The sequence below is a fragment of the Gopherus flavomarginatus genome, assembly GCF_025201925.1.
Source record: "Gopherus flavomarginatus isolate rGopFla2 chromosome 13 unlocalized genomic scaffold, rGopFla2.mat.asm SUPER_13_unloc_5, whole genome shotgun sequence".
Classification (NCBI taxonomy): Eukaryota; Metazoa; Chordata; order Testudines; family Testudinidae; genus Gopherus; species Gopherus flavomarginatus.
The window spans coordinates 291,849-307,152 of record NW_026114613.1 but is presented as its reverse complement, the minus strand read 5'-3'; the positions used below and the strand labels follow the sequence as shown (position 1 = coordinate 307,152).

Below are 15,304 nucleotides of genomic sequence, written 5' to 3'. Positions count from 1 at the left end.
CATGGGGAAACTGAGGCACCAGGGAGGGCGATATGGGCTGCGCAAGGTCAGATTTGGAGTCTGTGAGATAGCCAGGAACAGAACCCAGGAACCCTGGCTCCATGGGCAGCTTGGGACTCCTCCATTTGGGGAGGCTGGGCGTTCCTGGGCTGCGACCCTGCCCCAAGGCTCGCTCCCACTCAGCCTCCTTCTGCCGAAGCCCCACCCACACAGCCCCTTCAGCCCCTCCCATACTCCACCCTCAGACCCTCTTGTTCCACTTCTCTGAGCCCCCTGCCCCAGCAGCCTCTCACGTCTCTTCTCCCAAGGCCCCACCACTTGCACCTCTTTTCCCCCTACCCCAAGGCCCCGCCGCCTGCCTACTGTTTGCACCCCCAGCCCCTCCCCCCAAGGCCCCCATGTGGGCAGATGGGAACTTGGGAAAGGGTGAAGTGAGGATTGGGCCTTGAGGGGAAGAGGATGAGCAGGAGCAGGGCCTCTGGGTGGAGCACAGACCAGGTGCCTCCCCTGGCCCCTTATACCCACCGCCCATGCCTGGCGTCCAGCCTCCCCTGCTCTAACCATTAGACCCAGCAGCGCTGGAACAATTTTTATAGTGGGAGGTGCTGAGAGCCAGTGAACAAAACTGTAAACCTTGTACAGGATGGAAACCACTTCAAGCCAGTGGGTGCACCACAACTGGCCCTCACTCTCTTCCCAGAGCTAGCGGTGGGACCCAGATACCCTGGCTCCCAACCCCCCACTCTAACCACTAGACACTACTGCCCTCCCAGAGCTGGAGATAAGAACCAGGAGTCCTGGTTCCCAGCCCGGCTGTGGGTGGAGCAGGACGTACTGGCCATGGGCTCAACTGGGCATCGCTTACCATCAGATTGGAGGGGATGAGTCATGGACGGCATATACCATGGGCTGGGGCAGGCTGTGTCTCCCCAAACAGCCCAGTGTAGCCCTGCCCATGCTCTGCCCAGAAGGCCCCCTCCTGTTCACCCTTCCCCCTTGGCCCCAGCGCAGGCCGGCTGGCTGCTCCTCCCCAGGGCAGCGTGCTGGGGCTGGGACTACGGTGGCCATGGCCAGCCTGTGGCTGGGACTTGAGGTGGCTGGGGGGCACCTGGGGATGCCCACCAAGTGCTTGCAGAGGAAGGGCTTGGAGGGCTGTGCGCTGCCTGCCCGGCCCTTGGGAGCTGGAGGGGCCATGCACTGTCTGCCCACTCAGCGTTTAGGGGCTGGGGGTCACAGGTGGAGTTGGGGGGCATGTGTCCCCCACCGAGCATGCTGGGGGAAGCCACAGAGGGTGCTCTGGGGCCCAGTGGGGGAAGGGGCCAGGAGGGGCAGGGCCGGCTGGGGGGATTGGATGCTCCATAAAGCAAGCCAATGGATCAGATCAGTGGGCTCACCTAACCTGGTATGCTCCCCCTCCCCCCCGCCCCGAACATCAGATTAATCGACCCATGACGCCTGGTATACTCCCCCCCCAAAAAGAAACCATATCAATGGGCCCATCTAAGCTGCATTTCCCCCCTTTAGGGCAGGAGCAGGGTAACTACCCTGCTACACGGGTGCAGGGTTGGAGCTGGGTCTTTGGGATGTATCGCATGTGAGGTACAGAACTGGGTATTTGGGGACAGTCTTTCCTTTTGGGGGGGGGATCGGTTCAGCTGTGGCACTTGTGGAGCACTGGGAGTTGGGGGTGGAGTAGTTGAGGGAATGGATTGATGTTGACTTTTAAGGCAGTGGGTAGGAGCAGGGGTTTGGGCTGCGCTCCTGGCATTTCACCAGAGGGTCTTGTGTTTTTGTCTGAAAATCTGCTCCTCCTTTCACTTTCCCCTTTCAGATCTTGCTCACTCAGCTTGTACACATGATAAAAAAAATCTGAGTCCCAGGAATTCCACTTGGGTGTCTGCAGGGCAAGGTGGGCCCTGAAATCCAGCAGCTGGGAGACCACTTACAGTGGTTCGTAGCCCCCCTCCCCTGCCTTCTTCTAGGAGGCAGCAGAGAGCACCTGACACTGCTGCAACAGGAAAGTGAAGCCACCCAGGCCGAGGACGAATGGCAAGTTGAGGAGTTGGTGATAGATGCCTGGAGCCCCTGCCACTCAGGTTCTCCCTGTCATGGCAGAAACACACAGAAGCCAAGAGGCAGAAGATCATCTGGGAGTGGGAAGAGCTGCCTGGATTCATGGCGGGATTCGGGCCGGAGAAGTTCCTGCTGGAAGAGCTAGCCGGAGCCAGAACCACTGTCAAGAGAAGGGATGAGGGTGACTCCAAACTCTCCTGGGAGATTTCCCTGTCCAACGAGAGGGGTGGAGAGAAGGGGCAGTAGCCACTGACCCAATCCCTGAAGGTCTGACTGTTTTATTGCCATGATAATAGGCAGCATTTCTATGGGAGCATCTCAGCCCTAGTTCCCAAAGCATTTCACAAGGTGGGCTCAGTGGCATTATCCCTATGTTACAAAGAGGGAAAGCAAAGTTACTGTCACTCACTCAGCATAACAGTACTTCTTGTCCAGTCAGGCAGCCAGATTGGACTCCATGGGGAAGGAATGTCCTCTTTTCCTCATGATACTTTGGTGCCAAGTGGTAAAGGACAATTGTTTCCAGTCTAATCCTGGCATCCCTTGGGGCTGAAAGCAGTGCTACTGAAGCAGGGAGTGGTGTTCTATGAACAATTTGATATAGGCCATAGCTTTCTTCTCTGGGGTGAAAACCAACAGCTGGGTGCCTCCTATTTCGATCAGAGTTCTTGCCAAATCCTTCACCGTACTAAAAGTACACTTCCCTGGAGTAGAATCATATAGCAAACCACCCAAAATCTCAGCAGTACTAGGCAGGAATAGCGCCTGCAAACATGGCCAGTTTATTCCTTTAAACTGGTGGCACAGGTGCCAGTTAGGAACCAGACATAAGCCTAGGTCACAGTCTCGTTAGCTACTTGAGATGGGGTTCTAAGCAAAAATAGTTCTTTATTTTCCTGCAGCTCTCTCAGCTTCAACACTGGTTGTATTTCACACACTTTTGCAGTTCCTCCTAAGGGGTGACCGTTACCTCACCAAAACCACACTTTTCTTCCCTCCACGTTGTCATAGTTAGGGACAGCATTTCCCAAACCACCGGATTAGCTCAGAGATGACTTCAGGAGTAACATCCTGTAGAGCTGAGACATACCAGGATACAATCCAGACTAATGAGCAGCTCTATTACCCATGCCCTGAAATCTTGGGTGCTTTACAATGCCTTCTGAAGTAGCTTCCACCTGGGCCACTGTCAAAGAGCCTTCCAGCAGGCAAGCCACACCCTTAGTCTCTGTGTGCAACTGCAGCCCGCCAGCCACACTGGGGTTACACTCTGTCTCTCCTCAGCCCTGGTTCTACTACACGGTGACCCCCAATACACCCCCAGTCCCAGATTTCCCAGAAATGCAGCTCCTGGACAGTACAGAAACTCTGAAGACCAATAAACCTTTAGGAGAATAATATGTAAGATTATTTCAAAGATTTATTCAGAAACATCAGTTTAAACACACTGGCTTAGAAAGATATAAACTATATATCATAACTACAAAGATTTTATATGCATACAGGTAATGAGGCATAACAGTCATTAATTGGCTACAAGAAAAAGAAAGATAAAATGCTTACTAACATATACTTAAGAAACTATCTTTGTTTCAAAGCAAATTTTTCTAAACACATGCTTCAGTAGTCTTACTGACCCAACTTCTAAGAGCGGGACCTCTCCATCAAAGTTAAACAGATGTGTTATTTTGTCTTCTCAGGTGTGGAGAATGCAATAGGCAGGAAGAGATTTGTTTTGTGAGTGTCTGCCCCTTCTGTCCCTGGGTGAACCTGGTGACTAACAATTGCTTTGCAGTGGGAAGAAAAGCTTAATTGTGATACCCGAAATTCGTTTGGTCCACAGAACAGTGACCGAGCTCATGTCAGGTCTTGAGGAAATCTGCTAAATTAACCTGCCCGCTATATAGGGACAATTTTCTTGAATTTTAAAAATAGTTATAATTTTCCATCAAGACAGCTAATACAAGTTAGCTAACTCCATGGAACAGCCTAGTGGAATCAAGACCCAGATAGATTTAACATCCTCCCACAATCACTCCTCAGCTGCAGGGAGAGGGTTCACTGCACACCCAACTTACATGCTTCTGGACCTGCTATACCCAGACACCCCCACCAAGCCTCACCCTGCATGCCCAAACTCCATCCCACTGAACCTCAACCCCTTCATCTGGAGCCCACCTGCCCCCAGATCCCAACCCCTGCACCCAGAACACTCTCCCTGCTCTCAACCCCCCTGCACCACCGAGTCCCCGCTTCCACACTCCCATCCCACTGACCCCCAACTAACTGCACTCATACCCCCACCAAGCCCCACTCCCCCAGCACCCAGACCCCCCTGCTGAGACCCCCCACACCCAGTCCCCTCCACTGAGCCCCAACCACTTTTAGCTGGAAGCACTTGCAGAGTCCCATTACCCTTGCACCTGGAATCCCCCCCAACAAGTCTCTGTGCATCCAGATCCCCCCCACATCTACACCCCCCACTGAGCTGCTGCCACCCAGATTGTCCCACACAGAATCCTCTCACCCCACACCTGGATCCCTCCACACTGAGCCCTCCACACTTGGTTCCTCCTTGTTGAGGCTGCCTGCCCCACACCTGGTGGGCCCCAATGTGTTTCTGGGGCAGGCCTTGTGCTGTGTCAGGGTTGGGTGCAGCCTCACCACTGATTCCATTTCCCAGGGATGGAGAGGCTGCAGGGTGATCTCCCACCTGTGGAAAGCCAGTGGTTTGTGCTCTCCACTGCCAGGCTGGAGCCCCCCCGTGTGCATTCTCTGATGGCTAAGAAGCTGTGAGGGCCTACTGAACTTTTCCCCAGACTCAACACACGTCTTATTTTTCTCTCCCGTGCGGATTCTCGGCTGGGTCCTGGTATCCTTGAGGCCTCTGTGAGTTCCCCTACAATTAATAGATTTTCCACCTTTCTGTGTTGGCTGCTTTCCCTGCTGATTCTCTGGCCTCTCTTGACTCTCACAGGCTTTTCCCTGCTCACATTTCCTGGACACACCCTCTTTCTGTCTCTGCAATCAAGTCCCATGTGATTTGACTTGCTCATCATCTTCCTGCTGAGGCTTCTGCTCCAAAGTCTCAGTCACCCTCCCATCACCCGCGGCGACAGAAAAAGAAAAGTCAGAAACAGAAATGGAAAAGCGGAGAACAAATGAAAAGAACAGCTGGAGATGAAGACAAATGAGGGACTGAATTTCCCCAAACTCTTCCTCAAAGGGAAGAAAGGAAGGGATCAAGTCTACATCCAGTCCCCTCTAAACACTCAGGGAGAAGGATGTTCAGGGAGGAAGCTACTGCCAGGAGACAGTCAGGCTATGTAGGAAGCCAAGAGCAATATTTGCCCTGAGGATATGACACTTGCTGCAGACAAGCCTGAACCAAGAGAGCTCACAAGGTCTTTACTGGGAATCCCAGCCGTTTCCTTCTGGCACTGAGTTCATTTCACGATTACTCACTCCTATCCAAGTGATATAACACCTATCACCCTCCCGTCTCTCATCCAGCAAATATGTTTCTAATCACTTCATTATGACTCTGTCGGTAGCAATCTTGCAGGAAATGACAGGTGCAAGGAGATCACAACAGGACTTGACACAGTGGGGGCATATGCCTTTAACAGTGACTTTGAAAACGTGAGATTTACAAATCGGGTGGAGAGTTAAGAGTTTAAAAAAATCAGTGTGGTGCTTGTGCACGGTATAATTTAGAAGCCAAGATTCCTTATTATTAGCATGAGTGTAGGTAAAGACTTGTTGGCATCTCATGGAAAATACTGCATGTTATGCAGCTCACCCCTGTCATATTTTTATTCCTTTTTACCTGCATGAAAGCAGGATTTTAATTAAGAGCTTCCACTTCTCTTCATATTGCTTACTTCTTGCTGGAGGTTTTAAGAGCAGATCCTCAGCTCATCAATCAATCAGAGTAGCTCCAGTGTGAGGGTCCAGATCCATTACAATCCTGTTGTGTACAAATGTCCTTAGTAATAGCAAAACAGGAGAGAAGGGAATGCTGGAAATACCACAGGCAGATCCCTCTGTGAAGTTGGATGGTGTTCAGAGTTTTCCATGAGGTGGCTATTGAGAAATGCAGTGCCAGTATACTTGGGCTAATATCATAATAATAGGAGATATACCAATCTCCTAGAACTGGAAAGGGCCTTGAAGGGTCATTGAGTCCAGCCCCCTGCCTTTGCTAGCAGGACCAATTTTTGCCCTAGATCCCTAAATGGCTCCCTCAAGGGCTGAACTTACAACCCTGAATTTAACAGGCCAATACTCAAACCACTGAGCTATCCTTCTGCCCCTGGAGTTCCTAGTTTACCCCCTGTCTGAGAAGAGATGATAATGAGTAAGACACAAGAGGTATTTATTATAATACCAATCACTAGTTCTTCTTCGAGTGCCTGTTCATGTCCATTCCACATTAGGTGTAAGCACGCTGCATGCACGAGCATCAGAAACTTTTTCCCTTGCAGCTCCTGGTGGGGGCCCCCCTGAGTGGTGCCACTGAGTCGTGCAGATATTCTCCCACTGGCCTGACCCCTTCCAGTTCCTTCTGCCATGGCAGCATTAGAACAGTCTCTTGCTCTCTTACGAAACACAATCCCTTAGCCTTAGTGTTACAGAGCTGTTATCAGTTCGTTAGCAATCCCTCATTGTGGACACTTAGTAGATTAGGTGCTTAGAGGTTTCCAGCACCCACCCCAGGCCACAGGGCATGTTGCAGGCCCACGGGTTTAAGGCTTGAGCCACGTGCCACAAGCCTCTGCTGGTTAGTGACCCCCACGACTCCTGTCTACGTTGCCTGGGGGAAGCACACCAAACGGAGCAGTGTAAGATTTGCAAGGCATTCAAGTCAAGACCAAAGAAAGAGACTTTTGTTTGAAGCAGTTGTTGATGGAGGCCGTGCTGCAGCTATGAGGCCCAGAGCACCCAACATCGGCTCCAGCTTCCTCGGTGCAGAGTGCCCCAGATTCATCAAGAGACCCGGTGCCGGCCAAGCACCGGAAGCTGTCGGTCTCAGAGCGCCAAAGTAGGCCCCAGCATGGCTCATCCTCCCCGGTGCAACCCAAGACACAGCCAAAGAAAGGGTGCAGATGTTACCCGCAAAGCAGACCAGCACCATCCAAGGCCCCGAGCACTGGGAAGAGCAGGATGGACGCTGTACTGGTGCTGTCACTGGTGATGCTGGCGCAACTTGTCCCACTGAGTCCAGCTCTAGGTGAACTCAGGGCAGACGACAGGCTCGAGGGAGTAACAGATTAACCCTCCATGCCTGACACCTTTGAGGCGGGGAAGGACCTCATCACTACTGGCGTTGGTCCCGGTCAAGCTCTGAGTCCGTGGACTCCCATTTACCCCTGACTCAGAGGGAAGTCTCGGTACCAGAGGTGAGTGAACACGCAGAATTCGTGGAAGGGGCACACCGCTTTCTGGAGCCCCCCAGAAGCCAGCACCAAGAGAAGAGGGGCTGGCTGTTGCCGGGGGCTCACCGAGGACACCGGTCCTGGTCCCAGTCTCGGGAGCACCGGTACCAATCCCGGTTCCAGTCCAGGTACCGAGAGCATTGGTACTAGTCCCACTTCTGATCAGCCAGAAGCCAATCATGGCCCTCGCATTCTGCATCGCTGGAGTCCAGCAACAACTCAGACTGATACAGTTACCCGCACTGGACAGTAGGGAACCTCAGGCTGGTTGGCACCCCAAATAGGGGCTGCCAGGACATTGGCCTTTTTGGACCCCTTGGGCCTACCACCAATGGCAAGGGGATCCCTCCAGGGCCAGTTACTCAGTGCAGTGGTCCCGGTCCCTGCACCGACGCTCTCCCATGCGAGAAACTACAGTGTCCACACCACCTGCATCTTCATTGGGCAAGAGACTGGAGAGACTGGCACCGAGTCCGGTGCCGCCCCAAGGTCGTCTGCCCTGGCCCGAGCCAGAAGCCCCTCCCTTAGGGAAGGGGGACCAGGGAGACCAGCAGGAAGAAGCTGAGCAGCTACTGACTTCCTTGGCATCCCCAGGTGAAGCGGTGGTGGGCACAGCAGTATCAGGGCCTCCGCCAATAGACCACAGATCCCACCAAGAGCTACTGCATAAGGCTTCCCATAACTTGGGGTTACAGGCTGAGGGGACGGATGAGCAAGAGGACCCCATGGTGGACATTCTGAGCCCAGAAGGTCCATCCAGAATAGCGCTCCCGCTCATTAAGACCATTCAGTCGAACTATATGACTATATGGCAGACCTTGGCCTCCAGCGCACCAACAGCCAAAGGTGTGGAGTGCAAGTACTTTGCCCCATCAAAGGGTTATGCATTCTTGTTCTGCCACCCAAGCCCATGTTCCCTGCTAGTCTCAGCGGTGAACGAGAGAGAGCGCCACGGGAAGCAAGCCCTGGCCCCTAAGGCCAAGGAAGCAGAACACCTGGGCCTGTTCGGCAGGAAGATGTATTCGTCAGGCGGCCTCCAGTTGAGAATTGCTAACAAACAGACCATTCTCAGCAGGCATAATTTCAACTCCTGGGCAGCAGTAGGGAAGTTTAAGGACAACCTCCCCCAGGGTTCCCAGCAGGAGTTCACGGCCCTGGTGGACGAGGGTAAGGCAGTAGCAAAGACCTCTCTCAAGGCGTCCTTGGATTCGGCAGATGTGGCGGCCAGGATAATTGCGTCGGGTGTAGTCATGCGGCGCTCGGCGTGTCTTCAGAAGTCAGGTCTGCCACCTAAGGTCCAAAATTCGCTCCAGGACATCCCCTTCGAAGGGTCCAGACTCTTTTTGGACCAAACGGACACAAAACTACATAGCCTCAAGTACTCGAGGGCTACACTCAAGTTGCTGGGTATGCACAACCGGCTACTCAGAGGAAGCGCTTTAACCCCAGGTGTTTGTGGGACTGCAGTAAATATGAGTCTAAGATGAAAGATGTCAATTGCATTTGAGAGAGATGCCAGGCAGGCTCACAGCGCTTTCCATCTCAAAGGTTGCTGAATGGTGTTTTATGAGAATAGTGACTGCATTGTATCCTTGCACTTTTAAGCATGGAGCTGAGCTCTGACAGAATTAGCTCTTTATGTTCAATTTATTACACTGTAAGTCCCCTGGCTGCAGAAATCTGAGCAGAAATCAGAGCAAGGCCACAAAAATCTGAGCAATTAATTTTCTCTATGTATGTGGACCTCTTGGGCCCAATTCTAGGTGCATAGATTCTTGCCAGTGAACTGCAGGCAGAAAAACAGCACGGGGCAGGAGTTTTTCCCAAAACCTCCAGAGAGGCCACTGAACAGGGCTTCTTTGATGAGAACTATGCGGGGACATTCCCTGACATAGCTTGTGGGTATTTGTGCATGTACCCACTGATACATTCATAGCAACTGGACCTTTCCTCCAGTGCGGATTATTCTTACCCTAGGCGGCAAGAACCTGAGTGTGTCTCAGGGATGGGGGTGTCCATGAATAGGGTCTTTGCTGTCACACATGGAAACACATTAATGCTGCTTTGTGAATCTGTCTTGTAGCCATATCTATGGCGACCAAGATTTGGGCCTTTTCTTTCCAAATCTTCTTGGCTGCCCTGAAAGAGAGACCCACATTCCAATATTGTTATTTCACAATCTTGGAATCACGTCCAAGTAACTTTATTTTTCCTCACTCAAAACATGATCCTCCTGTCTGGCCTATTCAGGCTCAGCGGCGCATCCCCTTTCCTTGGAGAAACAAAGCAGGAAACTCTCACCAACATCACAGCGGTGAATTACGAATCTGATGAGGAATTCTTCAGTCACACCATTGATCTGGCAAAAGACTTTATCCGGAAACTCCTAGTGAAAGACATGCGGTAAGTGAATGTACAGAAATGGCTGGCTGCCTTTCATGCCACCCAGGCAAAAATGAGCACGCTGAGCAGTTCAGAGGTTTCATTGCAGAGTAGGTCGCTGTCCCAGAGTGAGTCATTAAGTCCAGGTGTATTGCTGTGTCCCTTGTAAATGTCTGTATTCAGAGGCCCTAAAAATATGCCCTGTGGCAAAATTCACCAATGTAGCAGAATTTGGCATGCATTTTCTTTCACCAGTAGGGTTGGATTGGCTTGGTTTTTTTGTGAAGTGCAAATGACTGGAGTTTATAGGATTTTAGAAGCTGTTCTTGTGTCTGGTAATTCTTCAACTTTTGTTATTGCCTCTAATGACATCTCACAAGCCATGTGCACTTGGTGGGTGAGTGTGTCTGTATGTGAGAGAGTGGATTTTTATATTCAGTGTTTCCAAAACAGCTGCTGAGCATGGACAAATTCAGACTAGAAAATTTGAACTGTGAGTAATTAATCATTGGAACAATAAAGGGGGCCTGGTGGATTCTCCATCACTGACAATTTTTCAATCCAGGGTGAATGTTTTTCTAAGAGTTCTGCTCTAGGAATTATTTTGGGGAAGTTCTATCGGCCTGTGCTACACAGGAGGTCAGACTAGATGATCACAATGGTTCCTTCTGGCCTAGGAATCTATTAATCCCATGCTAAAGCCTGCAGATTGGCATGCAGAGATTGTCAGGAAAGCAGTTCCTATGTGTTCACTTGGAGGATTGTGTTCATCAGTCTCAAACCTTCAGAGGGACACCCTATCTGTTCACACCTATAAGCCACCATTTTCCCTTCGCTGTCTTCATGAAGTCCATCATCTGAGGCAGGATGGCTCTTATCCCAGGTCTGTAGAAGATGTTGGTAATTGCTCCCACACCCCAAGCCATATTGCTGCAAACTCCTTGCTCTTCAGCTGTCTTAGTGTCAAATCTGCTCCATTAAGCCTTGTGCATCAGCTAGGTGCACCTGGCACTTCTCTAGCAGCTATATGGGGCTTTCCCACTCCTCATGGTGATTAGGGAACAAGAGAGATTCTTTAGCTACTGCAATAGGGATTATAGGATAGGGATCTCTGCTCCTGAAGTTTTGAATGAGCTGGATGCAACAGGACTACCTTGCCACACTTTCTGCACTATGTTGGTGTGGGCAGAGAGAGTAAAGGGCATCCTTGTAGGTTATGTGCTGCTGAGCCCTCTGAAGAGTCTATTTGTACTAGTGGGAGTGGTCATCGGATGTCCCCTGGAAAGAAAGTGGGGGGCCACTTGCAGAAAGGTGTGGGAAGGCAGGTCAGTAGGGTGCCCTCTAAAGACATCTGGGGGAAAAGGTAGATAGTGGGGGCTGTTGGGAGAAGGCTGCCAGCTAGAGTATCTGTCCAAACACATCAGGAAACATTTCTACGAACCTCAGACCCCAGGACATGTTGGAGTCTGATGTGAATGTTTTGCACAAGTTTAGCAAGTGCCTTTCAAGCCGGGCATATCAGGCATGTTGAAATCTGTGCTGTAACCAGCTCCAAAGGCAATACCATGTTTATGCCCATCCTGCCTGAAGGTGCTAGTGTACTGTTCACAGTGCTGCTAGGGTGTAGGAGAAAGTTAGATTTTCTGATTAGTATTGAACCATCCTGCCCAGGAATACTGCTTTCAGGAAGCAAGAGTTGCAGGGATGACTTGATCTCTCATGGATTAAAGATGTTTTGGATTACATTAATCTTTCATCAATAGATAGAGAGAAAAAGTCAGACCAAGTGTGTGCAGGAAGAATTCACTCATTAGGCATGTTAGACTAGTAAGACAGAACATATCATGAAACATTAGCAGTGTTTCACCTCTTGTTAACAGAGCAATGAGAGCGGGAGAGATTTTCATTGAGTGTAAATGAAAATGAAGTCCAGCTCTGCTGGGGTAGCACTGTATTAACACTGAAGACAGAAAGCTAACTGTTCTGAACCCTGCTGCCCTACAGAGTAAAGTAGCCATGAAAGTTATACCTCACTGTAAGTAATCCTGGCACTACTGGTGACAGTGTTATAGGTACAAGGTACAATATGAAAGTGTTGGTTCATAAACACCCTGAGAGAAGGGTATGGTAAGCAGCTTGGCTCTCATTTAAGTGTGTGTTTCATTGCAGGAAACGGCTCACAATTCAAGAAGCTCTCACTCGTCCTTTGATAACGGTAAGGCCAAAGATAGTGATGGAATACGGGTAGTGCTTTTATAACAGGCGGACATTTACTTCGGGATAAACTAGTACAGAATTTGTATGGGAATTTATATTTGCATGCTAAAGCTATGTGCCTAAATGGCAAGAGAATTCATCATAGTTATGGCTTTCAGAAATCAGTTTGAACCAGACAGTGAATCTTAACCTCTCCATGTCTCACTTTCACCCATGAGCAAGGCAGGGAAAATACTCTCCTTCTTCACAGGTAAGTTATGAGAAATAACTCTACTAAACACTCTGAGATCCTTGGATTCATGACAAACAGTAGTAAAAATCTGTTCAATTCCTTCCAAAATCTTGGATTTCTGCAAGCCTTAATCATGACTTCTGTTATTACAATAAAGCCAAAGTAGGGGTGACTGGAATATAAATAAATGGGCATACAGTATTCTGTATTAGAACACTATTTGTGCTGTTTTCATCTCTAATCACTGTTTGTATGGACACAAACCATACCTCTGGTGTAGTGCTTTCGGGTGTTGAGAGCTGACCGTACCAAATGTGAAAACAAATCAGCTCCTTCAAAATGTCATTGGTGTAGTGAGCTAGTAGCTGTCTGGATTTGCTTGGTATTTGGATTTGTGTGCATGTGTGTTGTTTTGTTCTAAGCAAAGCTTGCCTCCATAGATAAATCTCTTTGTGAAAATACATTTAGCAATCTCAGCATGGCAAATACAGATGTTTAAACACTGGATTGTTCTCATTTTGTTATGTATTGTACAAAACATTGAGTGGAGTGTGTTCAGGATTATTTTTTCCCCAACAATGTTGATGGTTTTGAGAATTTAACTGCACAAACTGTAGCATGCAAATAGTTCACAACCCTTTCATTTATTTACACTTGTCCCATGGGAATGAATGCTCAGTGCTTGTCACATCACCCCTTTTATTTTAATCAAATGCATGAAGGAGAATGACTGGAAAGGACGCTTCTCCCCAGCATTGTGGAAATGCAGTTTGCATCTCTTGTCTCCTGTGTAGAGTTGAATTTGTGCAATATCTTGCAATCTTGATAATCAATCTATAATACTGGTTCTTCTGCCTGAAGACTTACCAGTTGATAGAAGAAAGAAAAGTCCAAGAAAACAAGAAGGCTGAGAACAGTCAGCTGAAGACAAAAGGTCTGAAAGAGTACACCATCAAGTGTCATTCAAGTATGCCACCAAATAACACCTATGTCAACCTTGAGCGCTTTAGCGGGTGGTAGAAGACATTTCTCTGATGGAACATGGTTTCAGCACTCTGACTATGTCCCACGACTCCCTGCAGGAAGACATGGATGTTCTCGTTTCCATATATAATGAAAAAGAAGCTTGGTACAAAGAAGAAAATGAAAATGTGAGACACAAGCTTTCACAGCTGAAGTATGAGCACCATAAAATTGAATCCCTGAAGAAACATCTGCAGGATGACATCAAGACTGTAGCCTTGCAAGTGTCATTGGGAAATACATTGATGTAAAGTCTCAGTATGAATCTCTGAGTCAGGAACTTTCTGAGGAACTCAGGTGGATCCAGGACTTAATGAGTAGTTTTCAGCTGGTGAATGGAAATGATGCATGTGTGAATGGAAACTTTGGCTCTGTTTTCAACAAAGATACTAATGAATCACTAATGGAGCTGTTAAATAGATCTTGCTGTGAAGAATTCCTTGCAGGCTTGAATCTTGATGTTGCAGAATCAAGTCAGTAATGATTAATAGGCAAAAATCTGCATTAGAACTCCTATCTTGCTGTCTGTCTGTCTCAATGTGCAATAGTAAGAAATCATCTCAGTTTGTAACTTCAGAACAAAATCATCACCTATGCATTAAAACAGAAATATGGAAATGTTGCCCAAACTATTGACCAAAAGCCTCTACTCTGCAGTGTTTTTTGTGCTGATGTTGTGACCAGCGCAGTTCCTGAACTCTTCGAATTAGAAATCACTTTGTTTTAGGGCATGTGTAACCCTGCAGTTATTCTGCACTAACATTATAATAATAGTAAACATACAGGTCCTGAAAATTATTAGGTAATTCACTTGAAATGAAACAGTATTTCACTCCTTCTTTACCAGATTACATATGATTTGAAGTCTATAAAATCGCCTGGTAGCATTCTTGTTTGGATGAGGGAAATACTCTTGCAGACGTGCTGAGGATAATTCTGCACAGCAGATAATTAAAAACACTTATGAAGGTTATTGCAGCCCTTTCAAATGGAGCAAATGATGCAGTGATTTATCATTTCATGCCATGAAAATAACAGCTAATGAAGGAAAGTTAAAGTTATTTGATAGGCTGATTTTTCAGGATACAGTCTCTCTTTCACTGTCATCAGATGTTAGAACAGAGGTCCCCAAACTGTGGGACACATCCCCCGCAGGGGGGTGCAGAGGAATGTCTGGGGGGCACAGCTGCGGGGCAGGGAAGGCTCCGTCACCATCCCCAGCTGTGGGCCCCAGCCTTGGGCCCCTTAACCCTGTCGGCGTGCCTTCCCCCCCTTCTCAGCCGGAGCCTTGCTCCCAGACCCAGCTGCGGGGGAAGGCAGGAGGGAGGCACAGACCGGGATGAGAGGTGGCACGAAGTAAAAAGTTTGGGGACCAGTGTTAGATACTTTTTAGTCCTTTAATGTGAAGTTCTTGCAATAAAAACAGGAACTTTGTTTCATGTACCAAAAAATTGTATTTGAAAGACAGAATGATAAATCTATGATGGAATGACTGAAGAACTGCGTATGTATATTTTGCGGTGCAAATACTAGATTATTTATGAGGATGATGATCCATCAGTCAGTGTCACTAGACCTTTGACTTTTATTCCATAATAAGAAAGGTCTGTCAAAGGAAACAATTCATTGACTCAGTGTGGTGGAACTTGAGACGTATGTTTTTGTTCCACAGGTCATTTTAGAAACTTATGAAAAAGGAAAAAAAGTCAGTGTTTAAACTGAATAATGCCCCATTTCCCTGTGTTTCAAAGGAAAAGTTATTTGCTCAGGCTGTATTTATGTGCACAAATGTAACCATTTCACAGTTTGGACACAATAAATAGTCTCTTATTCACGATGCTGTAGTCTCTGATGTGAAAGTCTGTGACTGAAATGGGATATTTAAACATCTCCTTAGCGAAGTAATAATAGGGCCAGATTCTCTAGCTGGTTTATGGCT

The 15,304-nt window shown here is 48.5% G+C and overlaps 1 protein-coding gene and 1 pseudogene across 1 annotated transcript in view; both read left to right on the top strand.

The window, feature by feature from the left end:
* The first annotated feature begins 4,923 nt into the window (after positions 1–4,923).
* Positions 4,924–15,304, top strand: part of LOC127041850 (uncharacterized) — a 256,988-nt gene continuing 246,607 nt past the window's right edge. Inside the window, exon 1 of the mRNA XM_050935645.1 lies at positions 4,924–10,007. Coding sequence (XP_050791602.1) covers positions 7,913–8,998 — 1,086 coding nt within the window. The 5' untranslated portion in view covers positions 4,924–7,912 and the 3' untranslated portion in view covers positions 8,999–10,007. The remainder of the gene's footprint in view (positions 10,008–15,304) is intronic.
* On the top strand, positions 9,736–13,949 carry LOC127041847 (death-associated protein kinase 3-like; annotated as a pseudogene).